We start from the raw sequence: 24,463 nt of genomic DNA on the forward strand, positions 1-24,463 counted from the left end.
TGAATAGCACAATTTATCCGCTGCTTTCCTGGGATTTCAGGTGTCAGCCATCTAATAAGCAGATTTTTTTCTTTGACATTGGAATTGTGTGAGAAACAAAGTGGATCACAGCAGGCGTCTTGTCAGCACGTCGTCATGTGATCAACGTCTCGCACTGAAATGATCTCCATTTTCATGACAACAGAATCCCTTCATCAGGTTCTTATAGTCTCTCATGAAACACTTACCGCTGTCCGTCTCCAACTTAAACCATTTCACCGATTATAAGAGAAACGTCTGAACACGTGTGTCAGCTTCTGACATTCTGCATTAACTTTAAACTGTGGACAGGAGGCCTTAATTAACAACAGACCTGCATTACTGATGGGCATCTACTACATGTAAACCTGCACTCTCTGAAATGACCAGCAGTTTTAAAAAGGAGCCAACCTTCTGTCGGTTCGTACACACATCGTATGAATACAGTCCCTGACATATTCTTGGCCTTTTTTTCCAGTTTTGGAAGCATTTATCTTTTTTTTTTTTTTTTTTTACATCTCTGTCTCTTTTCTCTCTCCTCTTCATACTTCATGTTTTATTTGTTGACACACTCTTCTCACTGCTTTCATCTTCCTCCATCGTCTTCCATCCTCCTGTCATCTCCATACAGCTGAAGTGAGCTGGAATCATTTCTTTAACTACAGGAGCCCAGGTGACGTGCAGTCCACTCTCACTGACAGCGTGTAGCAAAAGAACTTCATTTAGGGCCCGACCGATATGGGCCTTCTGGGGCAGATCCAGATATATGTCGGCCGACATCTTTTTTTAAATCTCTGAAATCTGTAGAGATAGATCTAGATGTTCACATTCATTGTGTTGATCCTTGTGGAAAAGATATTATGAAGACAAGATGGACACTCGACTGGACAGTAACTCCACATGCACGTGCGTCACCACTCGACTCTCTTGTGATCCATACAGCGCCCTCTGCTGGTGAAAGAGAACTGCTAGTGTTATACAATGAAATGCTTTTTGACTGGTAACATCGGCGTGAATCAGCGGTGAATTTAGCCGATATTGATAGCTACTTGATATATCACTATCAGCCGATATTATCGGCCGGCCGATGAATCGCTCGGGCTCTTAGCTATTACTTCAATTTAGTCGAGAAAACAGCTCCTGAAACATTTAATAAAATACTTTTCGATAAAGAAATACATGCTTACCACATTGATGAAGTTTAATTTATGTAAATTCATTCACCCTTCACCCCAAATATGTGATCACTCTTCATTTGTCCTTGTAGCTGAAATCGATAGATTTGAACAATCTGTATTAGAGCTGACTATGAAACTACTTATCTTACTTTACACACGTGTTATATTCCGTGTGCTGAAATGAAGTGCTGCTTTAAGAATAGGATGAAGCACGCAGACAGCGGTTGAATAGAAGACGTGTGTTTGTGTTCTTCTGGAGCCTAAACGTTGGTGCTTACACTTGTTGAGGGTTTCTGGTCGGGGGTGTGAGGTGTGCTGCCCTGACTCTTTCTATCTTTGCATTGCACAGGTTGTGAGAGCCCGGGCAGCCACCTCACCTCCCATAGACACTCGGGACAGACGACCGGTTGGCTTAGAGAGAGACAGACAGAGGCAGATTGAGGCGTTTGAAGGATGCCGCTCGAGTCAGACCGAAGAACGGGACCCGTCACGCTGCAACGCAACCGCCTCTGATCCAAAGTGGACCGACAACTGTCCAACGAAAAACTGAGCTGGACTATAAATCTGTAACATGAAGCCAATACATGTGTATGGAGATAACATTCTTGGGTTAAGTCTGGACTTTACACACTTCCGTCTTCTAGGTCTGATTATTTTTCTAGCTCCAGTTGCATCCACTTAATAGCCTTCATCTTAAAATGTTAAACATGCATGTACGTACGAAAGCATTTTTAAAAAAGCTCAACATCTTTTAAGCAATACTTCACATGGAGCCCATTGATGGAGGCAACTGTTCCACATGTCACGAGTGGAGATGTCTTCAAAGATGCCATAAAAAGGGGGTCTTTACTTTGTTTAGGGGATGTATGGTTTTAAAAAAGAGGATGCACTTCCTGTCCTGCTGTTGATCAGAGATGGTCGAGGTCACTCATGATAGAGAGGAAGTCTTTCTTCTCCTGGGTCTGACGCGTGTAAACAAACCTGATCCAGGTCTCTGATCACTTTATTGTTGGAACAGAACAACAACGAGCGAGACGGTGAGAAATGAAGAAACAGATGATCAGACACCTGGAGAGTCAGAAATTTAAAAAAAAACAGGTTTGTCAGGATGCTGCACTGCAAAATACTCTCATCTCAGCACGTGTTTCTGTCTATTTTAAGCCACATTCACAGGACCGATATAAAACTCTCATTTAACGGGTGTCAGGAGTCTCGTGGTTAGTGCACACACCTTAAGTTACGCTCCAAGCAGACGACCCCGCTTTGAATCTGACCTGTAGCTCCTTCTCTCCATTTTCCTCTCTCTCTCTCTCTCTCTCTCTCTCTCTCTCTCTCTCTCTCTCTCTCTCTCTCTCTCTCTCTCTCTCTGTGTCTCTCTCTGTGTCTCTCTCTCTCTCTCTGTGTCTCTCTCTCTCTCTTCTGACTCTATCTTTCCCTGAAATTAAATGTTTTAAAAAAATCTTATTCAACAATATAAAAGCCTAAATTAACGCCTCAATTTCTTGTAATAAGATTTAAAAAAAAAAAAAAAGATCTGCCTGTGTGGCATCAAATGTCTCTTTAAGCAGTCTTAAAGAGAGATGTAAAATCTTTATTATTATTAGTTTAGTGTAACCCATGAAGACACGTGTGCAGTAAATCAGTCTGGAAGTTAAAGTCAAACTCTTGCTGAGGTTTGACTTTCTGCTGTGTGTAACGAGCCTGTGAAGACAGACAGGGAGCTGCAGATCAAACTGACTGGACAGGAAGAAGTCAAGTGCACCTTTTATTTGTTCTTGTTGATGTAATTGTGTTTGAATGTGAGAGATGGTGTTGAGCGTTGTGGAAGTAATACCTCGCCTTTCATCCCTCTCTTCACCACCAGGGGATTTCCTTATATTGTACGTGAATAACTTTCCATCAATTACTTTCCTGTTTGTTTCGGTACCGAGCTGGCGTTTTGCACTTTTTTTTCAATTTAAACCTACACATGTCCGACTTCTCATCAGAGCGGCACCGAGTTACCGATTTTAAAGTCGCCCTCGTCCTTCCAGAGGGAATTCTTCGCAGACGCACTTGAACTTTGTGTTTTTCATGTATAAAGGAGGGAAAGTCGGTGTGGTGTTTTTAAAAAGCCAACTGCAGTAAAGTCATGTTTACCATACGTCAGTAGAAACAAACTAGCATAGTTAGCAGAACTAACCACTTAGATATTAGTCTTTAGCGTTTTAGGGCATTCAGAAGTCTTCCTCTCGTCTCCGTACGGCTCAGTGACAGTTCGTCTGACACATTTGCCTCCACGTCCCCGCTGGGACGCAGTCAGAGCTGTCAGAACAAGAGCTGCCCGCTGCTGCTCCGTCAGGACTCCTGACACGTGTCACATGGCGCCCTGGCGTGTCACCCGGCCGCCCGTACGGGCTGCGTGTGCGTGCTTCTGGGAGAAACAGACCTCGCCCTGGGTTTGTTTTAGTTGACTCCTGACCCCGTCACTCACAGCCCGCGTCAGATCTACAGTGCATGGCTCAAACTATTTAATCTGTACAGACGTTTCAAAACCCACTCGTAGAAACTGAATGCCAGGTAGCTGTGTAAGTGTGATGATGATGATGATGATGATGATGTGTACAGTATTTATGTCTGAGGCCAAACCTTGTTTTTTGTGTGTGTGCCTACATTCAGCTTGTGTTGTGAACAGAGTCAAACTCTAATTTATCACCTTTGATTTGACTTGCCAAACATTTGTTTACAGACGTGTTGCTAAGGGAGTGTTTCTGTTGAATCGTGTTGCCGTGTTGTTGTGCTCCTCTCTGAAGGAAGAATGTGAACGTGTCGCTGCTGTTTGTGTACGTGAACGTGTCTCAGCCTCTGGCCTGCAGCTCCTGAAAATGAAGCGGGGCTTTAATAAACTCTTGACTTTTTCACCTTATTGCTGCAGTGATAAATGAGTGTCAGCCAGCTAATTAATTGTTCTAAAGGTGCTGCAGCGGCGGTCCGTTTGTGCGTGTAATGCCCTCTGTCATCTGTGATTTATCACCTGGGAAGTGGCCTTCTCGTTGGGAGGGGGGAGGGACTCCACCAAGTGTTTCTCCTCAGCCCACATCGAGCCGAGTCCAGAACAGATTCTCACGCTGGTACAGGGAATCACTTGCAGAACTCACATCTGAAGACTTCAGACGTCTGAATCGTGAAGAGGTCAAACCCTGTTGACTGGCTGGTCAATATTTCATCATTCAAAGTTTCAGCAGCTTCATTCACAGTCAAGTCCCTGAAAAGAAGACTAAACTCAGAAATAATGATGTGAGTGCAACTTTTTCTGTTTGATTCACACGTTCATGTGTACATAAAAGACTGACATAGACTCATTCACTTCCATTATGACACAGTGGATGTAAATGTTACAGGTGAATTTGAGCATACGAAGATGGTCGTTTAGCCTCTGGGATAATGTGACGAGCACCTTCATGGACTTATCGAGGTACCAAATCAGTCTTGAAGATAAACAAACCTCCAGTCCTGAAAAATGAAGCCAATGAGGAAGTGCAAAATCCTGCAGTTTATCGAGTGTTTGTCGTCTGACGCTCGCTGCAGGAACATCAGGAAGTTACATCCAAACGACAGACAAGAAAGACGTTTTTACAGCATAAATAAATATATTTACAGTGTGGAACAAAAACACAAAATAGGTCTAATTAGTTATTTTCATCACTGTACGGGGGGGGGGGGGGGTGTGTGATTGACAGGAGGAAGCTTAAAACCCACCTCAGCCTGTTTTTAGGTTGACTGAAAGTTCGGCTTAGACAGGATTTCCATCGTGGCGGCTGCTGCCGATGAGACTCCAACAGACGTCAGAATTCATCCATTCATGTTTACAGTCGATGGTTGCAGCTCCTTCTTAGAGAAAAGAGTGAATTTACTGTGCAAAGAAAGAAAGAAAGCGCTGTACAGAAATGTGACAGGTAGTTGAACAACAACAAAGACAAAGAACGAGATAATACAAAAGATGAAGATAATTAAATGAAAGAGGTGCAGGAGAGAGAACCTCTGAAAAAGCGTCGACTAAATGTTTGAATAACTCAATTCTGGAACTTTTATTGAAATCGAGTCGTTCATGAACAGATTCATGTTTGTTCAGATGTTTTTTTTGAAGATGATTCACTTCCCACGTTTAAAGTTTTGCTGCTTCTTCCTGTCGCCGACTTCAAATCATAAAAAAGCAAACGGCGGCGTGTACGTCCGCACTAACACAAACAGTCTCTTGTATTTAAACAACAGTGTGAGAAAGCAGACAGAGACATTCTGGGTCCGCTCACCTCTCTGCGAAATGGAACCAACCCACCGTGGAGAACTGTAGCCGCCCCAATCCCTCATCCTCGACCCCCCCGGGCTCCTCGGGGGACGCAAACAGGAGCCTGCAAACCAGAGATGAGCTGTGCTACAGCTGCTTTCTGGTTTGATTTGGGGATGAGGAGGAGGAGGACATGCAGGAAGGTGGGGGGGGGGGGGATGAGGGATAAAGAGAGAGAAAAGCTAGCAGGGGAGGTTCTGGAAGGCAGTAACCTTTCTGATGATGAGTGCGTTTCCCATTACTGCTCTGACACCAGATCCGGGGAGATGATTTAATGGCGGCATTTTGTTTTTGCTGACTTCACCTTTTTTTTTTTTTTTTTTCTCCTCCGCCCTATTAAAACAGAAAACACCCGAGCTGGGACCACGGCTGTGTGGGAAGAGTGGCCAAGCAGCTAAAATCTATTACTCCTCAACTTCTTCCCTCTTTATCGCAGCGACTCTGCCCCGGTGTGGGCGCGCTCCAATCCCCGCTGGCTTCACTCTCATCCTCTCTTCACTGAGCCGTGCTGCTTCTGAACCCAATAATTCAATCATGCTCCTCTGAAGATCAACCACAAAGACCTCTTTTTTCATCGATCAACACAATATAGTCTCTTTTTTTTTGATTCTCCAACAACCAGAAGATCGATCATCACAAATGCAGCCTGTGGTGCTCATCCTCACCGTGCATGTAGCTTCTGCATGGTTCTTTTATGATTCATTCAGAATCAATGGATCTGAAACATGAGGGTGAAGATTACAGTATCATTAGAAACAAGTCAATCAACATGCAATCATTAGATGAAATATATATCTGTGATTGTTGACCTGGAATATAAACGGATGAATGTGAGGAGTCAAACTGTTTGATCAGTCGTTACTTTTTGATTGGACGCTTTTTAAAATGTAAGGATGTCCGTTTTTTGAAGTTAAAGACGGTACAGTAAAGTACTTCAGAGTTAATGAACTACACATCTTTAGTTATATTTCAAACCTAAAGCTGCAAAAAGAGAGCCGCGGTGATTCGAATTCACCGGCTGGTAACTTTTTATGTTTTTTAAACTTTTTTTATGGGATCTCAAAAAGATGCAAAAAGTACACGTGATGAATCTAATAACAGAGAGTGAGGGCAGAAGAGTAAAGTTCAGACAGCCTGCAGGAAAAAAAATTATCTTATTTTTTGGTGCTAAGGACTTCTATTTTCGTTGCTGTGGTTTCATAACAGGTATCAATATAAATCTTTATATTTAGTAGTATCAGGGGCGTCATGCAGACCAGTAACAGAAGGGTCAAGTGGTTCTTCTTGGAAAAAACAAATGTAGCTTTTTTCTGAATTCTGAAACGCGTGTGATCAAAGTCCACACAGATCTCTTCCACACCTGTAATATTATCTTTCATTACTACATATCATAGAAATATAACTTTCTTTAATAAAAATAAGACAGATCTGAGGGGATCCAGACCCTCGTAAGTTTGAATGAGCAGTCGACTGTAATGTCAACATTTCATTCTGATGCTGTCGACCCTGCAGTAGTGTAACTGTAACGCCAGCTCCTGTGTGTTTCAGTGCAGCATTAAACAACATTAAACAACACATGTTGAACACATTCACCCCAGGAATGACTGAGATGGTGAATCACTCCATCACAAGAAGAGAAGAAAACAAACTAAAGTGATTTTTATTTCACAGTTTTTAGTTTAAATGAGGAAGAAGCTTTTGTGAAATGTCATATGAAAACAATTGGTGTTAATCCTTTACTTTCTAATTATCAGGATGTTGTTGGAGATTCGTTCTTCTTGATTTAAAGGGAAACATTCTCGGCTTTGCAAAAACAATAAAACTATGTTATGGGCAAAAATTGGCACGTAACCTAAAGATCATAAGAAGGATCAAATGTTAAAATGTAGAATCTGTAATCCACGCGGTCAACAGGACCGTCATTCTTTTGATTTTAATAGAAAAGCAATGCAATGAATGAAATATTCCCACGTTTTTCTTGCACAGTGACAGTAAAGAGTGAAGATCCTAAATCTTCAATGAATATCAACACGTTTCATTTCTTTGCGTCATTGACAAACCGTTGAAGAAGTGAAAGTGTTGAGCTTCAGGCTTTGTTGTTGGGTCAGCTGGATATCAGGACTCCACTTTGGTCCTGCAGAGGAGAGGCCACAGACCTGCTGCTGAAACCGGCTCCCGCTCTCCCGGTGGTTCACTGGGGCCCCCTGCTGGCGAACACCAGAAACATCACTTGTGAAACAGCTGCAGAGATCTGTCCCCTTCTTGTCCCTTCGTCCACTTTAAATGTCCAGATGAGCTCATAAAGGCAGCTGCTCTGACGAGGTGCGACTTCGGCTCTCTATTCATGATTTCCCCCTCTCTTGTGAAACAATGGCTCCTTTATAATGTTGCACTGACCAGACAGTAAATCAAAAAAGTAGGAGCCTCACAAAGTCTGATAATCCACTCCTTTCAATGGGCGGAGAGCGGCTCACTCCGTCATGGATGAGAGTCAATGGCTGAGTGCTTTGTGTCATATTGATTTCCGTCACGTGGCCACTCCCCAGATAATTGCATTGCCCACCTGTGATAAATTCACTGCCTTGTTTCAGTCACTTGGGCTGCCGGAGAGAAAAGAGTTTTTTTTTTTGAGACTCAGTTTCTTTGATCGGATGTGTTTGTCAGTGAGTATCATGTTGCAGCCTGTGTCACTGCTGCAGCCACTTGTCTGTTAACAGGAAGGTTGAGGGTTTGATCCCCAGCTCCTGCAGCTTCATGCCCTTGTGCATGTGAACGGATGAGTTCCTGCTGATGGTCTCTTTCCACAGCAGCCTCGACCATCAGCGTGACCTGCAGTGTTAAAGCCCTTTGAGTGCTCAGAAGACTCCAAAGACGTTCAAGTCCATTCATCTAAAACTTATTATTCCTGTTCATCACATAGAAAGTAAAATATCACAATTTGGACCGTTAGATTTAAAAAAGACTTTTATCAACCTGAAGCTAAGTCACGTAAATGACTTCCTGTCTTGTCTTGGAGTTTCGTTGTGTTGGTAGTTATGACCATTATTTAAAAATGTTGGGCCAACACTGATGACATGAGCAAGTAGGGATTTGGATGAGTGTTGTTTTCGCTTATCACCAACTAAACACCACGCTCGTTATTGCTTGTGAAATGAATATATTTAATTCCAAACAATCTTTGTATAAAACTCTTCTAAAACAAACTGAATCGTGTATAAATTAAACCATTGAATGATTTGAAACCCATCCAGAGAATAAAAGTATAACAGGATATAAGTCTTATCTTAGTCTAGAGGCCTGGCATTTCAACAAAACAATGAATGTTTTTATTTAGTTTCATCTTCAGTCTTATAAAACTTTGATTTTAAATGTTATTTTAGTGACCATTTCAGGAGTTCCTGTTCCTGTTTATGAGACCTGGACAGAGATGTGACAGTTCTTTTGAAGATGTGGATGAGATCAAAAAAACATCTCACTTTGGTTGGCCATCAGCACCGCTGGGCGAGCAGTCGGGTCCCCGGGGTGACGCCTGGAGGGTGGGACGGGATCTGAGAACTTCACACAGAGATTAAACACCAGATGAAAGTGGACAGGAATCGCCTCCCGAGTGCAACACGTGTAGCAGACAAAAGCAATCAATCATGTCCCCTCCAACACCTCACCTCCAATAAGATTACATCAATCAATACGCTCTCTTATGAGTGATTGGATTTTGTCTGCTTCCAAAGTACAAGGGAGGAGGGACGAGGGACGAGGGGGGGGGGGGGGGGCTGCTCAATTTTCCCAATGATTAAAGCGGGGCTAAATTGGTTAGATAACATCAAGGACCTTGCTGTGGCGAGTGTGTAAGGGCAGCGTTGGGAGCAGAGAGGCAGGAGAGACACTCGCGCTCCGTGATGTCGTTGCTTTATTTGGCTTTAATGGATCAAACAGAAGTTTCGGGCGTCTGTTTCCTCATGAAGCGAGTAGAGTAACAATGGCTGAAAGCGCAGGCTGTGCAAACACGTGGGTCATGTGACACCCGTTAGAGTCGTGGTGGAACGACGAGCAATCAGCGGGGTTCATGCACAACGAATTCTTCGTCAGGTTTCAGTCGGAGGCTTGTTGTTTATCTGTCCTTTAGATTCACAAACGTCTCAACGTCTTTTTAATGTCTCATGCAAGACGTGCCACACAGCCATGTGAGCACCATGATCGTCCTCCATATTGGTCATGTTATATCTCACAACTCGTCGCTGACATCTCGTGTCTCTGATCGTCTCTGTGAAGCTGCAGGTGTGTGTTCTCGGTGCGTCCGTGGGATTGTGAAGTAAACGGAGTGCAGGTCACAGCGACACATTCACACACTGATGGTAGAGACTGCTGTGTAGTGAGACCCTCAGTGTTAACGCATACACATTCATACACGCCGCCGATGAAGCAGCGGGGACAATTCAGCGTGAGTGTCCTGTTGAGAATGTGGCAGCAGGATGATGGGGATCGAACCCCCAACCTTCCGGCTGAGATGATGAGTTTTGAGAATCATCAAACACGTAGCCCGCCTTTCTTCTTTCTTTCCCTTAAACGTCAATACTACCAACATGTTTCCTCCAAGCTGATCTTTGTGCATCTCGTGCATTCGACCTCGTTCAATAGAGTCTCTCAACAAGGTAGTGACGCTGATCGGCCCTCACTTTGAAGATGTGTAACCATCCAAATGTTGAGCTGGTTAGCGTTGACAAAGTAGTGAGTGAAGCTTGGTGCCCACCTTGCATGGATGGATAAAGATTAAAGAGCGAATTATCACACACACACACACACACACACACACAGAAAACTATGTACCCGCATCAGTGAGCACTGCTTTAATTCAAAGATACACAGCAAACATTACAAAAGATTCATTAAGGTGGAGTAATTAGCGAGCGCGTGCGTGCGGGCGTCACGGTGTTGCCGGAGGAAAACGAGCGAGCCCTCCTGTGAGCCTGGAAGCTCTTCAAAAGTCTCCAGCAGAGAAACTGAAGAGTTTGCTCCTTCCTCCTCTCCTTAGCTGCAGATTCGTGTGAAATCAATCGAGCGGTTTGTGTGCAACAAAAGGAGCGAGCTCATTAGCGGCGCACACACACACTTTGGTCATTTGTCTTCTATTCACTGGGTGGCCGGAGGGCGCTTTAAATTCCCATCGTTACCCAGGCAGATATGCCTGCTCAGCCCATCCAAGATCCTCTGCTGTGTGTGTGTGTGTGTGTGTGTGTGTGTGTGTGTGTGTGTGTGTGTGTGTGTGTGTGTGTGTGTGTGTGTGTGTGTGTGTGTGTGTGTGTGTGTGTGTGTGTGTGTGTGTGTGTGTGTGTGTGTGTGTGTGTGTGTGTGTGTGTGTGTGTGTGTGTGTGTGTGTGTGTGTGTGTGTGTGTGTGTGTGTGTGTGTGTGTGTGTGTGTGTGTGTGTGTGTGTGTGTGTGTGTGTGAGAGAGCGTTCCACCAGCCTCTGCATATCGTTGCTAATGTGCAGCAGCTGTTAGCTTCTTCTCCTGCAACTCATAAGATGCCAATTAAACGTCTTCTCTGATTTCAGTAAATCGTCTTCGCCTAACGTGTAAACACTTTAAGCTTTAATATCAGAATGATTTCATATCTTTTCTCATTTCTTCATTTCTTCTGTCCGTGGGCTTCCTGCCATAACTTCACGTGCTACAGACTTTGGCTCTGTTGCTTAATTTACAAGATCATTCTTCTTAATTACAGATGTGGTTTTATGTGCTGGTGTCGGCCCTGAGCAGAGGGCTATAATTGTTTTCTTATTTCTTGGTTTTAAATGACTAACAGGTGAAGATTTGATTGTGCTCCATGTAGTTGATTCCTTCCCTCAGTCGGCCGCTGTGAAACAGGCTGTAATGGCTGCAGCGTCTTCCCTATGGGCGGAAGTTCCCTTTCTACATAAGTGCACTAAAAGGTGATCAATCCAGCAACAACTGGAGTCACGTTAGTTTGGTTGCTGTCCACCTTATTGTGTCTGTGTAAGAATCTTATCGGCTCTCAAACAATCAAACTGACTAATTTCTTTCGGCTCAAACATCCAACACAACGCTGGCTCCACGGCCGAGGACGATTAACTGATATCCAAAACACACAAATCATGCACAGACAGCTTCTTGGACCGAGTGTTTTCATTTCATTTCATGATGTTCTTCATTAAAGCACGGCGTGAAAAGACTGAAGAAGGAGGACAATGAGAGGAAGAATCATTCGTTGAGCTGGATCATTTTATCGACAGGGAGGAGGGCTGCTGAAACAATAAAGCTATCGAGAAATTTTTTAGCATGGAACCAATTTAGATCCTCAAAAACAGCCGGACTGTCTTCTAACGGGGAAACAGATTTCTATTAAAATCATATTGCACCTTTAATTTGCATTTTCTGCATGAAACTGATATGATCATCTTAAAAGAAGCACACTGTAGCTTTAAAAGCAGAGTGGGTCATTTTCTAAAACTAGCATGATTTTGAAACGTAGCATTCCCTCAGTGCTCCACCCGGCCCATCTCTTTGTGCTCCCTTTGAAGCCACGCCCCCTCACCTACATGCACGAAGCGGACCTCGCCTCATCTCTTGCATTGTGTAGAAACAATGTGGTCTCATGGCTCGTTCAGCGGGGACGCACTTTGAGTGCGTCGTGCACGCAGCGGGTAGAGAACGAGCAGGGAGAGAGGGAGGCGTGTGATTGGTTCGTCAGATCGGCACCTCGTGGCAGACATTGGTCGAAGTTTTTACAGACTTACAAACTGCTACAGATGACGGATTTCCGTCATTCCTTTTTCAGAGAACCTGAGTTATTAATGTCTCTCAGGACCTAAAGACCATTTCAATCAGAATTTAAAAAAGTGTGTCTGGAGAAAATGACCAACCCTGCTTTTAACTCATTTAATACTGAAGAACATACAAGAACTATACAACAAAAAAAACTACATGTCAAACTTTGTATAAATGGGCTGATTTGCAGGATAAGAATGTGTTTGATTTATTCTGTCTCAGTACATTTCCGGTTAGCAGAGCCAGTCAGACACCCTCCAGCAGGAATCAGCCGAGGGAGTCAATAGAGCATCGACTGACCATCAAATACATTAAAGTGGAGGGTGCATCAGAGCCAGCCGTAGATTGACCTGTGACTGCAGCCCAAAGACAGGAGACTTTTCTTTTTAATCATTTATGAGGCTGACTGCCCTTCAAGAGCCCCCCCCCCCCCCCCCCAGTAAACACACAAACACACACTCCACAATTAGAGCCAATTATGTCCTAATCAATGAGGAGATTCACATTCTCCAATGAAAATCTGATAACAGCTTAACAGCCGGGGAGGTCAACCTGAACCCTCGCCATCCGTCTCCATTACTGAGGGAAGAAGGACAATGTGTGAGCGGTTTGAAGAAACAGAGAGAGACACACCAAGTGAAGGTTTCAAACCTTTATTAGTACGAATGAGAAGACGACAACAGCAGCTCATGGATGAACAGAAATGTCTATTTGAGCCTTTAAGGAAGCAGCAGCTACTTTTCAAACCCTCCATATGAATAAATGTTGGCCATGAAACATTTAATCATTGAATAAATGTAAATAAATGAAACTGTAAATTATTCTAATTACTCCCCCTGGATCCTTTTCAAGTGTTTTTTGACCCTTAAACATCACGGCGTCCTTAAAGCCCGCCTCACACTGCACTGATTCTTCCTTCTCGACGCTCGCAGGCTGATTCATTTCAAACATGTTGGATATTTAGGATGTTGACGGTTACATGATTACTGTGTCAGGCAGAAGTCGAGCACAAATACAGACGGCGGCGTTTGTTTTTTGGTTTTCGTCTTTTCGGTTTTGACATCGATCGTCAGTGCAGCACTTTTCTTGTATCCGCATATCTACAATTGCATCAACTCTATTATATCCTAAAACAACTTCCACTCCCTTCTCTTTTATTTGTTTGTTTACTATTGTTAATGCTCTGTCCCGATTTTGCTCTCAGGTCGCGCCTAAATCTCAAGGTCAAGGGCACGTGTCGTAAATGATTCAGTCATACGGCGTGAGCCGACACGCCGCCCCGACTTTTAAACAATCATACAGAGTTGAGCTCGGCTTAAGAGTCCTACACGCTCTTCCAAGCGGTCTGTCTTTTAAATGAGAAGAAAACATTTTTGAAATCTTCTAATTTTCACTCAATCGTCTTTAAAGAAAAAAAACTGTGGGTGTGATGTCATCACAGGAGGAGAGCAGGTTGATGAAATGACCCACACTCTGAACCTGTGAGACCGACTTTATAAAACCTGTACTATATAGATAATAATATAAATATAATATAATGTATAATACGTGATGTGCTGAATCTTTTCAGCTTGTGTGTAGCAGCAGGGCGGTCGTCTTCTTTCTGCAGCAGCATGTTTTTCTTAAAGGTGTCTTCGGTGTTTCCTGTCCCCTTGTACTCTCTTTCAGCTGACACTAACAAGGCCTTTATTCATCTACCTGCTGATGTGAGCCATGAGACAGTCAGCGGCTGTGTGAGGTCAAGGCGCTGCGGCGATTAGAGGAACTTTAAAATGCATTAACAAAGCCTCATGACTGCCAACGAGCCGCCCTGTCAGCGTCCATCACAGCCGCTCGTCACTGTTGTTATTGATGTGAGGAGTAACACCAGGCCTTCCCGTCCGTCCCTCAGGTGTGACGAGTGCCGGCTCTGCTATCACTTCGGCTGTCTGGACCCCCCGCTGAAGAAATCGCCCAAGCAGACAGGGTACGGCTGGATCTGCCAGGAGTGTGACACCTCCTCCTCAAAGGTGAGTGTAGATCCTGTACGGCTCGTGGTGGCTAGCGTCGGGATCTCTATCATGGGACTGTTAGAAATAAGAGAGTCCATATACTGTAACTTGAGTGTTCAGTGGCAGCTGATATATTTTCTCCAAAGGGCGGGGGGGTTCAGTTTCTCACAGAAGGACCCGGATGCACATATTAGTAATTTAGCTTGATGCTAACACGCTATTTTTTTGTAGAAGAACTTTTAGGTCGCGTTCACACAAATGAAAACTGAAAACTGACCCCTTAAAATAAAGGTCTGCGTTTAGACGCGCACACAAATCAGAATACGACGACGACGACGACTACTGCAAGGAGTCACGTCCTGGGAGAACTCAGGAGTCGGCCATTGTTGTTGTAGTCCACATACTCTTACACATTGACTGGTGGTGTAACGTGCGTGCGTTTAGGAGGACCTGCATGTTGCCGGTCTACCCGACGATGGAGATGATGCCAACGCGTTCTCAGTCACCCAAAGCGTCTCGTATAGACGCGTAAACAAGGTTCCTTCAGTGGTTCTGCTTTGATCCGAGGCTGCAGGATGAAGAGATCTACTCGAACACTGTATGCAAACGTTTTGTACTTTTATATCATATCCGCCACAATATATGAAATTCCCTTCTAGATCGAGACAACTCAACATCCATGTGGTGGTTATTGGTGTTGTTTGGACATTTTCAGTGAAGTCAGCTGACTGTATTTATTCATTTTCTTCTATTCCGCCGAGCTTTAACTGTAAAGACAAACGAGTCTCTGTCTTCTTCTTGTGAAGTAGTTTCCATCCTCCTCCTCCTTCCTCCCACTTGTTAACATCAAATGTTCCAACCTCCGAGCTTCAGCTCCCTCTGCCCTCGGAGCGCGGCGACATTTCATCGCTGACGGGAGGATAACATTTTCTTCACTGACGTGCCAAATAAGTGTGAAGGTTTTTTTTATTTCCTTTTAATGAGCAAAGACGGCTCGTTTGAAGAACTGTAACACGTTCAAAGGTTTCTCCTCCTGTGTATGTTAGGAATGCCTTTTTTTTCAAAAAGCATCTTCACTTGTCAGCTTAAGTTAAAGACGTATGTTTAAGCAACAAATGGATGAAAGGAGCCAACACGGGTAGGCCGTTTGAAATGTTGCAGGGTCTGCGTTTGGAGAGGCAGTTTACAACGTGACATTTTTGAGAAAGCACGGCGTGCAGACCTCTTAAGGCGCGCGGTGCTCCGAGTGTCTCAGTAATAGCAAGTGTGGGGAGATAATTGACTCCACTAAGGGCATCAAAAAAGCACTCTGAGATGAGAGCTGTATTTAAGGAAAGTTTTATTATCTGCTTTTAAATGCCAAGCCGTGCTCCGTTTTTGCCTGTCGGAGGGAGGGTGTTTCTTAAATGCCAGCATTAAGTGCAGAATATTACCTGATCGCAGCCGCTGAGATTCAGCTGCCGGCAGAGATAGTTGGCGGTCAACTCCTCTGCACGACAGTCTGCTGCAAGGAGCGGCGCAGGAAGTGATTTGTCAAAGCTCCCTGCAGCCACGGCTCTTATCTTTGAGGAAGATGTATGAGACTTGTGAGGGGGGGGGGCAGGAAGCAGCACAGAGGATCTTACAGTGTTTGATGCTGACCACAGTTTTAATGTCTTTGTTTGAACGGCAGCCTGTTTGTGTATTTCAAAAGATCTCCGAGGTTTTCTTGAAGCCAGAACAACACGAAGAGAACACTTCTCTTTTTATAAAACATTTATGTCACCGCTACATCAAGCGACGTCTCTCCGCGTCTTCAGGCAAAAGTATCAAGGTCTTTTATTTTAGTCCTGGTCTCTGACTTCTGCAGATTCTGGGCTCTGACTGGTTATATAAACATATCTGTCAACGTTACAGAAAGGATGCTGTGAGCTCAGTTCTTTCAATCCATCAGGCCCAAAAGAGAAAAACAGCCTTTAAACCTCACAGACAGGTTGCAGGTCTGCAGCTGCTTTCATCTGTTATGTCCATCCAGCCATTATCTATACCACTTCTACTGTTCGGGGTAGCACACCCACGGGCAGGAGCACCCAAAGGGGGGAACCCACCCATGCATGGGGAGAACATGCAAACTCCACACAGAGAGGCTCCTGTCCGACAGGGATCTGAACCAGGAACCTCCTCGCTTTGAGGCAACACAGCACCACCCTGCAGCCACAGCTCGTTTCCTCTCTTGTGGACAAACCTGATAATGTTTGAATTACGACTTTGTTCAGTAAACTGATTTAAGACGTGGATACTTTGGTCATCTTTGGGCACTTTTTCTTGCAATAAATTCACAGTATCAATGATAGCGGCTCTCAGCAGAACCCTGGTACCCTGTGTCCATCAGGGAGAACTAACAGGTCATGGAACCGGGCGCTGGAAGATGCAGGTCATGGAGAAGGAAGAGGAATCATTGACAGTGTGTGCAGATGAGTCTGCAAGCGCGTGCACATATTTACTGCTGGTGTTAAACCAACATTCATAAACCCAAATCAGGTGCTGCTGGTTCTGCTTGTCTCGTCGTCCCTGGTTCTGTCTGTGACGACCTGCGAACAGAAAATCAGTCCTGTTGATTGGCTTGTATTGTTGAGATGTTTGTGGCTGCTGGTTTACAGTTTTGCAGGAGCATGCTCGAGCCGGTCGTCGGTGCCGTTGCAGGCGTGTTTCCTTTTGTGCAAAGGGCCAATAAAAGGCTTTATTAGACAAGCTGGAGTTCATTATAGACTGTGTGTTTCTGTCAGGCTGCTCGGTTTAGATAAACCTCGCTCTGACCAAGGCCACATCCCTCCCGCTGTCTCCACGGGCCCTCGTTGAATTGATTTCAGTAATAAAGTGACAGCCCGGCTGTAATATACGGACGGCCTTTAATTCCAGCCTGTTAGCGTGCCAGGCGCCGCTTGTTTAAAGCTTTTATTTACACCCCTGCAGCGCCGCCCGGCCTGCTGAGCTACACGCTGAATCAGAAAGCAGAAGATTTTGATAAAAGGTTTGAAATGCCAAAAGCTCTTAAAGTTGCTCCGGCGGTGTTTAAAGTAGTCGGCTGTGTGAACTTGTGTGGGATGCAGCACTTTAGCTGCTCTTCCATGTGTTGTCATCAAAAGGATTGCAACTGTTGAAATTACAGCGTGTGAAACGTTCATTTTCTCCACTTCCTGCACAGCCACGGGCCGACGCCTCCTCAGCAAGCGGCTCGTATTTGAAGTCCTTCCACGCCCACGGGAGCGTTCGTGTCTGTTTGTGTACATGTGACAGTAAGGAGAGCGTTAGCCTGTTTCCTCTGCCGCCTGTTTATGAGGCTTAAGTGTTTGTAATTATTGATGTTTGTAGCCGCTGATGCTCGTTCGTGACGTTCAGGCGAAGATTACCTTTTACAAGCGGCGCCATCAATCAGAAGCTTCATCAGTTGACCTGTGAAAGACTGTAATTAAGTTAGCCTAATTAGCTTAATGAAGTGTCACACTCGGCTGGCTTTACTATATCGAGGAAAATTGAAAGAAAAATAGGCATCATTACTCATGAGGCGCTCTGAGCGAGGCACGGGGAATGTGTTTTTACCGACTATCTCGTGGCAGAAATCTCACCTTTAGCCTCTTCTTCAGCTCTCAATGAGGCGTTTTTTTCATTAGCACTGTGATTGGTTTAATCAGTATCATCGCTGCATTCATGGAATGAAGATTAATCCCTGAGTGTGATTAGAGTTTATTTCTTTTTTTGCTCCTTACTTTGTCTGATCTGTATTCAAGTTTCACTTAAAGCCGTGAGGACTGAGCGATCGATGAGTCGCGGCTTTTACTCGGGCCTATGAAATGCTTAGAGCGAGATCGCCTCATCGATGAGGGCTGTCTCCTGAACGTGGCCGAAGTTTAACCACAGTTTAATGTGATTTACAGACGGCAGGCGGCGGCTAAACAGGGGCAGCTGTAGCTAAAGTAGCCTGCAGGGAGCACAGGACATGGTCAAGGGTGGCCAGGCGGGACGCCCAAGACGAAGAGAAAATCGATGGCTGGGAGTCACCTCAATCACTTTAACTAGGCGCTGCAGACGCTCGTGCGCCTCTCAGGGGCCAATTTGTGGCGTAAACAGGAGTGTGTGATTGCAGCGCGGGTCCCCGGTGGCCTCGGCACTCCATTTTTCTGGACCTGGCTCATTTTAATAACCCTCTTAGCGCGGGGCGTACATGAGACCACCCTCAGTATTTTATGACCATAAACAGGCCGACATGAGCAGCAGCTCCACCGGCCTTCGTTAAGATAACCCCCCCCCCCCGCGCGCGCGCGCTGCGTGGGTGGAAAGCACGCTGGATGCTAATGGCCTCCTGCATGGAGACACAACACTTTCTACAATAAATATACATCCTTAACTTTAGTTTAACAGCTCTGTCGTGAAATCCCCACAGCCGTGTAAAGGGAAACTTTTGCCCTGAAGATGTGGAGGAATAACCTTCATATATTCTGCATGCAGATAAAGGACCTGTGCGTGTAAAAACATTCTGTTTCCTGTTTGATGTGTCTTTTAAAAGCATTTCAGCTCTCATTTATTGTATGCAATATTGTATGCAGCTTTTCATTCATTTCTAAGAAAAGACGTCTGCAGGTGCAGCAAACAATCCACTCACCACACGGGAGGCCCCAGAGTGTCGATCCTGAGAGAATTTATCGTCTTGAAACTCCCAAAATGGGGGTCACTAAACAGAAAGAATGGGGTTACGAGATCCCTCCAAAAAAAAAAAAAAAAAAAAAAAAAGGTACAGGTTCCAGGTTCGATTCCTGATGCTAAAGGGTAACAGAGGAGAGGCTGCAGCGTCTGTTTCCAGCGTGCACGTTATGTAAAACAGGTTCAGTGCCTCTCCTCCTCTCATGAAACACCGATGTGTGTTTTCATCCTCGTTCAGGATCAAAGCAGAGAAACACGAGCTGCTCAGAAGCACTCACACCTCTTTATGACGCCGGGCTTTATTCTTAATGTTTCAAACAGGAATCAGAGAGAAGGCAGCCAGCCAGCGTCTGTGGCCGTCTGACCGGCTGATAAAAAGCAGAAGCTGCTTGTGAATTTCACTCTGATTAAATTAGGTGTTGCCTGGTAACTTCTCCTCCGTATCCATCGGTCACGCCTCACTAAAATGGAAATACGTTTCCAGGAAGAGAAAAGAGGACGTTAAAGAATGCCCTTTGTAATAAATGAAATGGGAATTGCAAATATGCGCAGTCATGAAATTTAATTGTGCTCTGAGGTTTGTGGAAGCCGTGGGGGGGGCGAGTGAGACGGGGGCAGAGGTGGTTAAATGTAGCGCGTAACGCAGCGCCCGTACAGGCTAATGAAGCCGCTGTTTATGACCCGCTGCAATTGTGTCATCTCTTGAAGTGCGACAAGACGCCAGCGCACACACGGAGACACTTTAACACACCGTGGACACACACAGTGCTGCACACACACACACACACACACACACACATAGAGGAAATTGCTTCTGTTTACTAAATGTGGAATTGTCTGCAGTAAATGTTATTAACGGTTGAACATTTTAATGGGAAACGGGAGAACGAGCCGACCTGCTGATCCTGACACGTGCTGAGAGATCACAGTTGACATAACAGCAGGATAAATAAAGTCTATGAAATCACTTCATGTTGTCAATGGAACAAAACACAGGAATGAAGGAAAACAGAAAAGGTTAAGGGTTCGATCCCTCGCTCCTGTAGCCACATGTCTGATGTGTCCCTAGGACACTTAACCCCCGAGCTGCTCCTGCTGCTTTGTCAGCGTATGAATGTGGACGCTAAAGACGCAGCATGTGATGGAAGCCCTTAAAGTAAAGACGAGAGCGATAACCTTTCTGTTGAAACCAGCGTGGATCAGATCTGTAAAAATCTGATCTCATCTGGCTTTTTGTGTCCAAAAAAACCCAAAAAACTACGGTACATACAATCTGGACGTGCTAAAAATGTGATTTGGAGGTGCAACGTGAACGAGGCCCGAGAGAAGTCCGAAATATTCAAGCTCAAGTCTGTTTAGCATTATTTGAGCCAGTTGTGACAAACAGATGTTTGATCAACTGAAGAATTAAATTCAAATTGTGCAGCGTGGAAGTTTGGATTCACATCTGCTCCGGTTGACTTCCACTTACATAAAAGCCTGGTGCTCGTTCCTTCCCCTGATGTTTGTAAGGTTGCACAGAGACGTGCAGGATTGCGTTATTATCAGTGCAGCTGAACATTTATCTCACAGTAAGTGTGTGTGTGTGTGTGTGTGTGTGTGTGTGTGTGTGGGGATCCATCAAAGGCGAGGAGACGCTATAGAGCCGAGCGTCTTGTGCATACACACGCTGCGCAGTGTAACACACACTCATAAATAAACACAGAGAAAGCAGAAAACAGGATAAGAGAATCAGTCACACTAATTAACGGCTAATTCTTCTGAGGACTGTCGAGGCTCGATAAAGAAGGGGAAGCTTATTAAAGTGCACGCTGTGTTGTACATTAGGATTCCTTTACAGTCTGCTCTAATCCCACTTTATGAGGTTGAATGTACGACTTGTGTGTGTGTGTGTGTGTGTGTGTGTGTTTTGGGGAGGTCTCTCTGTGCTGCTCTTTGTTGCCTCCTAATGCGTGTTCTGTTCCTTCCTCCTCTTCCTCCACGTGACGTGTCGACGGCGTTCTGCTCCTGCCCTTTGAAAAAAAAAAAAAAAAAGCCGACCCCAACCAGAATGCAAACTGTGGCATTTCATTATCATACATGTATATGTGAGAGCCAGAGGCGCCTGCCAGCCTATGGAAGGAGAGCGGTGACAACAAACCCACCCTCCTCCTCCTCCTCTTCTTCTTCTTCGTCTCCCCGGAGGGACCTGATGGAGAAATCCCACAATGCCAGAGCCCATCACTTCCTGCGGGCTCTTTCGAGGTTGGGTGTGGGGGGGTCTAAAAACAAAAATCTCCCGTCGGGGCCACTGATGCGAAACACGTCTCCACAGCTGAACCTGTGAGGTCCACACCTCACAGTCTCCATCGGCTTCTAAAAACGTGCTCAAATGATTCATAACACAGAGACACACTTTGGTTTGTATGAATACATCTGCTTTTTTTTTTATTTCATACTTTATACACATTTTTCATTTGAAATCATTGTGTCTTTATATTTCCACCCAGTGAAATATAAATCTGTAAATATGAGTGTTTGCATGAATCAATGCAGAAACATCCTTATCTTTAATATACAAACACATTTCACTGCCCGACGTTGAGCCTCGTTACTTTAACTACAGGGAGACTTTTTATTGACGTTCAAGGAAACTTCCAGATGTTATGAGTCTGAATTTTTCCTTCTCTCTTAGTGCACATCTTTTATTTAAACTTTGGGATCCTTCATTTATTGATTTATTTATTTAAAGTGTATTTGAGTCAGGACAGACACAAAACCACCGCTCAGTCATCTGATGTATGCGTCGTAGTGTAACACTTTACACACTCATTCAACACAGAGAAGTAGAAAAGAGTCAAACAGAAGCTTTGTCATGATCAAAGCCTGAGCTCATCCTTCCTCAGTGTGTGGAGGTAAAAACGTAACAAACCAGAAGAGACAGTCAGGACACGTCCACAGCAGCCCTGCTTCCCGTTTGCTCCTGGAGACACTCGATTGGTTGACGGCAGTGTTGGAGACACTCGATTGGTTGATGGCAGTGTTGGAGACACTCGATTGGTTGATGGCAGTGTTGGAGACACTCGATTGGTTGATGGCAGTGTTGGAGACACTCGATTGGTTGATGGCAGTGTTGGAGACACTCGATTGGTTGACGGCAGTGTTGGAGACACTCGATTGGTTGACGGCAGTGTTGGAGACACTCGATTGGTTGACGGCAGTGTTGGAGACACTCGATTGGTTGACGGCAGTGTTGGAGACACTCGATTGGTTGACGGCAGTGTTGGAGACACTCGATTGGTTGATGGCAGTGTTGGAGACACTCGATTGGTTGATGGCAGTGTTGGAGACGCTCGATTGGTTGACGGCAGTGTTGGAGACACTCGATTGGTTGACGGCAGTGTTGGAGACACTCGATTGGTTGACGGCAGTGTTGGAGACACTCGATTGGTTGATGGCAGTGTTGGAGACACTCGATTGGTTGATGGCAGTGTTGGAGACGCTCGATTGGTTGACGGCAGTGTTGGAGACACTCGATTGGTTGACGGCAGTGTTGGAGACACTCGATTGGTTGATGGCAGTGTTGGAGACACTCGATTGGTTGATGGCAGTGTTGGAGACACTCGATTGGTTGATGGCAGTGTTGACATATTTGAGCTTTAGCTTTTCTCCACGTGTAAAATGTTTCCTGTATGACATCATCGCTCTTCAGCTTTGTGTTTTTGTCATCTGGGGAAGAAACCAGCTGCACTAAACAGCAGAAGACGTCGCAGCTAGCTGGACACCATACATGAAAAAAAAACCCTGATTACCTATCAATGCTGCTCCTCAGATGTTTGACAAAGTATTTACAATTTAATATTTAAAAGGCAAGATCATGTGTCAAACATGACATGAGTGAATTCAGCTTTAAATAATGCGTCCACTTCTTAAACAGCTTGAATCCCTCTTTAGATGGCAGCACAGATTCTGACACACTCTGACAGGAAGTGCTTCTCTCCACCGACAACTTATCCGAGGTGAAATGTGCATTTCAAGAAATGATGAACACGCTCGTGTTCTCCGTCTCTGTGACATTTAAATTGCACGCCGCTCACACACTTTCTGCAGACTCACTCCACAAGCTCCGAGTGTGAGGGCAGATAAATGAGGAGTGGGCACTCGGGGAGGGCAATTTTCTGCTGTAGTGTCACTTTAAGAGCTGCATTTCACTCAAACAAAAAAACCCAGCAACATGAAAACAAATGGAGATTGGGCTGCGTCTCTCCTCGCTTTGGGGGGGGGGGGGCTCTGCAGGCAGACAGACAGCAGGATAATACCAACGACCCCCGTCTGCTCCTTGAGGCGGAGGCAGGAGTGATGGGTGGCTGAGGGGTTGCAGTGAGTGAGGAGGATAAAGAGCAGAGGAATCCTGTGAAGGCCCCAAGAGGCCAGCAGGCCTGGTGTCAGCCCTCTCCTCAGGGACGCGCACTAAATCAGAGGAGGCACCTCTCGGGCTTTATGAGATAGTTAGCATGCTCTGGCCCCTCCCCACCTCTTGTTTCCCATTTAAGAGCTGACCGGCCCTCTGATAACGGATGGCGCCACAGGTAATTGGAAAATTGGCAGGCTTGTCAGGGAGATTTGGTGGATGGCGGGAATGTATACGACGGCGGAGTTCATGAGGTGTCACCCCGCAGCTCGATTTATATCAGCCCCGTGGACCGACGCCTCAAAGTATCCAGAGCTCAGGAAAAAGTAGCACATTCTTTCCCCCGGCGAGACCGCATATCAAGACGGCTCCGGAGACAGCGACAAGGTTCCTGTTAGTAAAGAGATGATGTACGAGCCGTCCTTTGCGTTAACCCTAACCTTCATTTACTGCTTCCACACATGCTTTAACAACGTCTGCAAATAGCTGCACACGTCGTCCACATGGGATTTATTTAGCGCTCGGCTCGTCTTCATCCCGGGATGTCTGACACATATCTGAAAACACAGAGTATGAAATATTTCCGGTAAGTTCCTCAGGACTTTCCTCCACAGTTTTCTCATCACTATTAAAGTTCAGTCATTTCCCGTAATGATTCCAACCCCCCATGTTGTTCCTGTAAGTGGGTCGAGTGGTTTCCACTTATCATGGTGGCCCCCAGTACATCCGTGATTAGCTTTAATCAGCCTGTGTGTGTGTCTCCGTCATACTTTCATGAAGTTAACATGGCAACCAGGACACTTTCTCCACTTCTAATGACTACAGGCAGCATCATCGTGGTCTTCTAAGGATTTACACACCGAGTTCAAGTTCTCTGAAACACAACTGGCTGAACAGACTGGTCGATTTGATGCATCAGAACTGAACATTTGACGAACAACATCACCTTTCTGTGACGTTATGATACAAAAGATCCAAATTACTTGGGAGAAAGAGACGAGACTCATTCTTCTAATCCTTTTCAAATTCAAATTCAAATGAACTTTATTTATCCGTTAGGAACTTCATTGCAGGGAAAGCGCCAGTACAGAACACAAGACA

The 24,463-nt window shown here is 45.0% G+C and overlaps 1 protein-coding gene across 5 annotated transcripts in view; it reads left to right on the top strand.

The window, feature by feature from the left end:
* The window catches only part of phf14 (PHD finger protein 14), a 68,043-nt gene that overhangs the window by 38,296 nt on the left and 5,284 nt on the right, over positions 1-24,463 (top strand). For 4 of the 5 annotated variants that reach the window (XM_079367900.1, XM_079367898.1, XM_079367899.1 and 1 more), the window contains exon 17: positions 14,196-14,319. In XM_079367900.1, the coding sequence (XP_079224026.1) occupies positions 14,196-14,319 (124 nt within the window). Of the gene's footprint in view, positions 1-1,545; positions 4,102-14,195; positions 14,320-24,463 lie in introns of those variants that run through there. The other variant, XM_079367902.1, reaches the window with a different exon arrangement.

Source organism: Symphodus melops (assembly GCF_947650265.1).
Source record: "Symphodus melops genome assembly, chromosome: 18".
NCBI lineage: Eukaryota > Metazoa > Chordata > Actinopteri > Labriformes > Labridae > Symphodus > Symphodus melops.